This window comes from Cololabis saira, chromosome 12, assembly GCF_033807715.1.
Source record: "Cololabis saira isolate AMF1-May2022 chromosome 12, fColSai1.1, whole genome shotgun sequence".
NCBI classification, from domain to species: Eukaryota; Metazoa; Chordata; class Actinopteri; order Beloniformes; family Belonidae; genus Cololabis; species Cololabis saira.
In genome coordinates, this window is record NC_084598.1 from 23,733,936 (window position 1) to 23,739,935 (window position 6,000).

General features: G+C 41.7%; 1 protein-coding gene across 2 annotated transcripts in view; it reads right to left on the reverse strand.

Moving 5' to 3' along the window:
* The window catches only part of LOC133457150 (leucine-rich repeat-containing G-protein coupled receptor 6), a 36,829-nt gene extending 32,936 nt beyond the window's left edge, over window positions 1-3,893 (reverse strand). For both annotated transcript variants that reach the window (XM_061736074.1, XM_061736073.1), the window contains exon 1: window positions 3,263-3,893. In XM_061736074.1, the coding sequence (XP_061592058.1) occupies window positions 3,263-3,507 (245 nt within the window). In that variant the 5' untranslated portion in view covers window positions 3,508-3,893. The remainder of the gene's footprint in view (window positions 1-3,262) is intronic.
* Window positions 3,894-6,000: the final 2,107 nt, after the last annotated feature.

The following is a 6,000-nucleotide window of genomic DNA, read 5'->3' on the forward strand; positions in this document are numbered from 1 at the left end:
ATCAAATACAATTTCTGTAATTTCACTCCAATGTCTCTGAGACATGATGTTTACAGTCCGACCCCCGGTCACTCCTGATAGGAATCATGCCATCAACATAATGGCTAGATGACACGCACACAACTGTTACTGTCAAGGCCACCGCACAGAGACAGGATGTCGTCCCTTGCGTGTGCGTAAATTGTGTGTGTCTGCGTCTATATGTTGCATCAAAACCTAAATTGAATCTTCAAAATCTTCCTCTTGGTACACATTACTACATCACTTCCACATCAGTTTTTCTCCCCATCTTTTTTTTTTCATAATCCATCTCTCCATAATTTTTACAGTCGTGTCAACTCCACTGGTAAGAAAGAAAAAAAAGTCCTCTTTGCATTGTGGGTGGTCTTTCACACACATGCACACGTGCTCACGCTCGCTTTGGTTTTCCTCTTTCTGGTAATGTGCTAGCTGTGGTTTCCTGGCCTTGGCCAAAACACTGTTAGAAGTTCACCACACTCACCGCTACCACAAAGCATCACCTAAACGCTGCTCAGCTGCAGACTCAGACCAGTCCCAGATCTGCATTCTTTCTTCACGCTGACAGCACTTAGGCAAGTGTGAGATGTGTAAACAAAGGATCTGCCAGACTAGCTACAGGTGCCACACCAGCCAGATAAAGAGCATATTGATTATTTTCAGGTGTTTAAATATTTGCCTTGCTTGAATATAAGTGTAGAAGGGGGTCAGATGACTGGCTCATTTCATTTCCCTTAACATCTGCGACATAGAAAACACACAGTGGCTGTTACCGTTCCTGCAGCTAAAGCAGCACAAGATCCCCAAACACCTATACTGTACTCAGTGTTCTCAAACGTAACACACGTCCACGCTCACTCACATAGACGCGTACCCTTGGGCACTGTCTTTCCTTCCTAATCTGATATCAAAGGGAAGGTCTCTCAAAGCATCTCACATGACGGTTCATTTGAAGTGTTGCCCAGAGAAACGATTATTGTCATAAATCTTGCATGTTGCTGAGAGCACCTTTGCCTCCCAGTGGATAAATTCCTTTGCTGAGTCAAACTGAACCCGCCTCAGCGCCACGATCATTTTTTTCCTCTGATTTTTCTAATTTAATTACACTTATACCTATATCCATATCCCAAGTTTGGACTTTCAAGTGTGCTGATAGGCTGTAAGACGGAGTGAATCATGCAACATGCCTGGGTTGCCCTCGGAGTCGCTATAACATGAACATTTCTGCTCACTTTGAAGAGCTCTCCAGTGACACGGGCGGATGATGTCATATACTTTCCCAGATTTGTGTGGATGTGGTTTCGTAAGGTGAACTGTTCCCATGCAAATCCCTGTGACCTCGACAGGCTGCATGATGTGGTCGGAGGCTAATCCAGCCTATACGGCACAGCGGGGCGTGCTGGACACTTCCACGGATCCTGGTGGGGATTGGAACGGCTCACGGCCATTTTGACCTTTTATACTCCAGTATGAAACGGGATATGTCTGTGTGTATGCGTGTGTGTGTGTGTGTGTGTGTGTGTGCATGCATGTGGGCGCAGTCAGGGAATGTTGGGAGGGAATGTTGTTTTGTTTGTGTTTGATGATTTTTATCAGAAAGTTGAAAGAGAAATCTGTGATTCTGTGTGTAGGATCTTAATTTGCTGCGGCATCTCTCTCTTGCTGTCCCACATTCTTGTCTCCTCTACGAGCAGTGCGTGTGTGTGTGTGAGAGTGCCTGTATGTGTGGGTGTGTGCGGTCCCTGAGTTTATTTATCTTATTCTAAATCAGCCCTCAAACTCACTAATTGGTCAGTTCCACTGTTAGGTAACGAGGGGAAATGAACAATTATGTCTGTGTTTGGAGGGAATGATGTGTGTTTCTGTGAAGAGAGTCTCAGGTCATCACAGTCTTTATTTTAGACGAGGACCAAGAAGCTCCACGCTCTTGCTCTATACGTTTCAGCCTTCTTTGAAAAGCCGGATGCTCCAGAGTGATGCTTGGATGGACTTGGAGACCATATATCACCACCATAAACTGTACAGATGTTTTAACATTTAAACACAGTGAACACAGTGAAGTCTGGTTGTCACAGGTTTCCGAGTGTCGGGCATCATTCGAGCAGGGTTTAAACGTGTCACGTATTTAGTCATTTGCTGCATAAGCTGTTGATCCTCTGAAATCTGATCCCCTCAATTCTTATCGAGTGCCTTATGAGGTCATTGTTGGTTATCACGGCACGTCTGAGGGCTTACGCGGTGAAGCAATTTGAAAGTTCTGTCTTTAGCCGGCAACAGGATGATGTAAGAAAGTAGGACTTAAGAATAGGACTGGATGTCTCTGATTACCCTGAGAGTGGCCAATGTTTGTTTTTTATTTGTATCTACGAACAAAAACCCACAAAAATCACCAAATTTATTCTGCACTAACTGATTTTATCATATATATATATATATATATATATATATATATATATATGTATATATATATATATATATATATATATATATATATATATATATATATATATATATATATATATATATATATATATATATATATATATATATATATATATAAAAGGAAATACATAACTTCTACCTGGCTGACCAGCATAAACTACTGTGATACAGCTTCAAAAATCATATTAACTTTAATTCAATCACAAAGGCATGCTTAAAGCTTGCACTCACACACATTTACAAAGGCCCACAAACACACTTTCAGTCATGTACTGTATGCAAAATCCATACCATGCACAAGTACACTCACACACACACACACACACACACACCAGGCATTCTCAGTCTCCAGTTGGTGCTGGGAAACCTGACACTGAAAGTAGTCCAGTTATTTTGCCGTAGTGGCTAGCACACACACATAAATACGCACACACACTTGGCCCTGTCCATTTTTATCTCCATGTGGGCTTTGCCAGTGTTTTTTCTGGTCACACATCCAACCAACTGTTGCTTATGGCTCTATTCTTACAGAGCAAATCGATGAAATGCCAGCTACTACAGCAGCCTTCTTTCACATTTCAATTAATGTTCTGAATCCCACTGAACTGGCACTCAGCCATCACTAATGAGAGAAGAAGTGCAGGTTTGGAGAGAAAGAGTAGGACTACAAGAGGAAAAACATGACGATAATATACTGGGGTCAAGGAAAAACTCATAACTTGGAAGGGTTAAAGGGTTTTGGTGAAGTACGACATGAAAAAACAGAAGAAAAGGAGAGTTGTAGCTATAACATCTGACTCACAGGTATGTGGTGAGAGGGCTGAGGTTGAGTGGCACAGATGAAAGTCCCATCTCTGAGCAATCCACCATGATAAAGATGCCATCTTCATCACACTGGCAGGGCGACGGGCACAGCGGCGCTCCCTGCCCCGGTCTGTCCTGGATCCGTCTGTGTCCCCACGCTGTGGGGGCAGGCCCCCAAAGTCCTCCAGCAACGCAGAGAAACACAAGTAAAAGCAGCATGTCTGGCTGTCCACCTGTCTGCATCTACACCTCAGGGTTTCCTGGCTGTCCACTCTGATGTCTCCTGTGGCAGCTGGGATTAATAAGGAGTTTCCTCTCTTCCAACGACTCCTGTCTCCGTCAGTGCGTTATTATTTTCCTTTCGCCTGCAGGTTGTCCACACAGTAAATCTATCCTGTCACAAGGTCCACCTCTTCATCTCCACTCATCTGCATATCTCTCAGTCTCCAAGGAGTTCTCAGGAGTTCCACTTTGCTGTAACTTTTTTCCTTCTACTCCTTTCCTCCCTCTCACTCTAGTATTTCCTTTACACTAACTTACTCACACAGACAGATTCAGTCTTTCTCCCCCTCTCTGTCTTCCTCTCTTTGCATATATCTCTTGCTCTCTCTGTCTCTCTCTCCTTACCTATTGTAGAAGGAGCTCGTGAGTTGTGAATGAATCACCCTCATTGGTCCGCAATTTAGGGATGGGTTGGAGCATCTCCGGAAAGTGGGAGGGGCCCGCGATCCTCAAACTCTTCCCTCTCTTTTTCCCTGTCGTCCTTTCCCTCCTTGTTTCACTTAGTCTTGAAGCTCACTTTGAGGAGAATGAGTGAGTAATTAGTCTGAAGAGAAGGGGAAAAAGGGAAGAAGGCGGTGGTGTGAAACAAAATTGCTGCTGCTGTGGCCTTATGAGCTGTTCTGAGAGCAAATGATAGTCTCTGCTATGGGAAAGTGCAAAAGCTGATGTCTCTACCATGAGAAAAACACGGGGGGAAAGACCAATCTGGCTCCTTGTTTGGAGCTGCGTATATTTTCAAAATATCTCGTTTTTTGTGACTAGTTCTGTAAATTATACAGACTATTTTTATTTCCTGCTGCATTTGTTCAGTTGTGAAAAAAATAAAATGCTTTGATATTACTATTAACAGCAAGTTATATATATATTTCCAACTCTTCCATGTGTCAATTCCTACATTGCCCACCAAAATACCCACTGATGTATGATTACAAAAACATAGAAGCCCAAATACCGTGTGTATATAAACTGAGAAGCACATAAGTGTCTCAAAACGTGTACCGTACGCATAATCACACCACACTTCAAGGGTGAGTATAACAAAACTTGCTTCCATATTACAACAAAACTTACAAGAGTTATTAACTGCCGAAAGTAGTGGTGCATTGAAGATAAAGGGATCAATCTCTTCCATAAAACCAAAGAAGATAACATGATATTCACATTGAAAACAAGTTAAAGACATTTTCTTAAGAAATTGCATCAATGTGGAAGGAAAAGGGACATGATACGTCTCTTTTAACACGTAAAAGAAAAGCTGTGCAGGTTAAGGATCTAGGAGTCTGTGAGTAGAAGTGAACATTTGGAGAAACTGGAATTCTGACACTTCAGCACCTCTCGGTCCCCAGAACGAGCACAATCCAGTGTCTCTTAAGTCACACCTTCTCACGTTTCCACTGCAGGAATGCCACAATCTCAATCAGCAGAGACACACATGCATGCACATACACACTTAGATTTCCCTAGATAAATAGCAGATTATTAGTGGCTGGTGCGAAGTCACTCACATATGCGTTTCACTTGGTCTCACTCGTGTAAATATTTAACTAAATCCTTAAGGCGTGATCATTACCTGAATAAATTAGGCTACATACCCTTGTCACACAGAAGAGGTGTCACACATGACTGTAATAAGCACCAGAAGACGTGCAGAAACAGATCTGAAACAAAACTTTAAAGGAGAAAAAGAAGAGAAAAAACAAAGCAAAGCGACTTATCTTGGCTATGAAGACACTTATGTCTGCAGGTTTGTTTTTTTCTTGCGAATTAATCTAATGATTAACTTTTATTTGATCGTATTTCTTCCGGGGAAGCAAGAACAACTGCTCATTCATTGGAGCTGCAATCATAGTCATTTGTGTTGTGTTTGTAATTATTATCCTATTTTACTTTTTTGACTGTTATAAAATAATAATAATTTTTTTTTAAACTACTTTTTTTAAACTTCCTAGGACTTGGTGCATTTTTTTTCTTGATGCTTTTGGCCCCCCATTAAGAAATGAAATATTATGACAACAAAACATGTGATGTCCACATATGTGAACGCCAGGTCTTAGGAGGTAAGAGAGATTTTCTTGAGGCAATTACACAGCTTCGGAGCTAGATCAAGCAGAAAACTGAAGCAATATTTAGCATTTATACACAAAACCTTCATCCCAGCTACATGCTCCAGTTTACTTGTTCATTTGAGGAGAAAATGCCGCCAACCACTGCAAAAATGACCACATTTGCAGCAGAAAGAAGCCCATTTATAGTCTTTTACAAAAAATGATTTACAATACAGGAGTGAATTGTCCTGTACCTCATCCAGTACCATTGTGTAAAGCCACAAATTGTGGCACAATTAGGGGCATAGTCTTTGAGTGACAGCCCCACTGCACCTAGCTGTCACAGCTTTAGACCTTCTGGGTGAGTTTTTCTTCTGAGAGATGAGTTCAGAGTTATAATACTGTAATT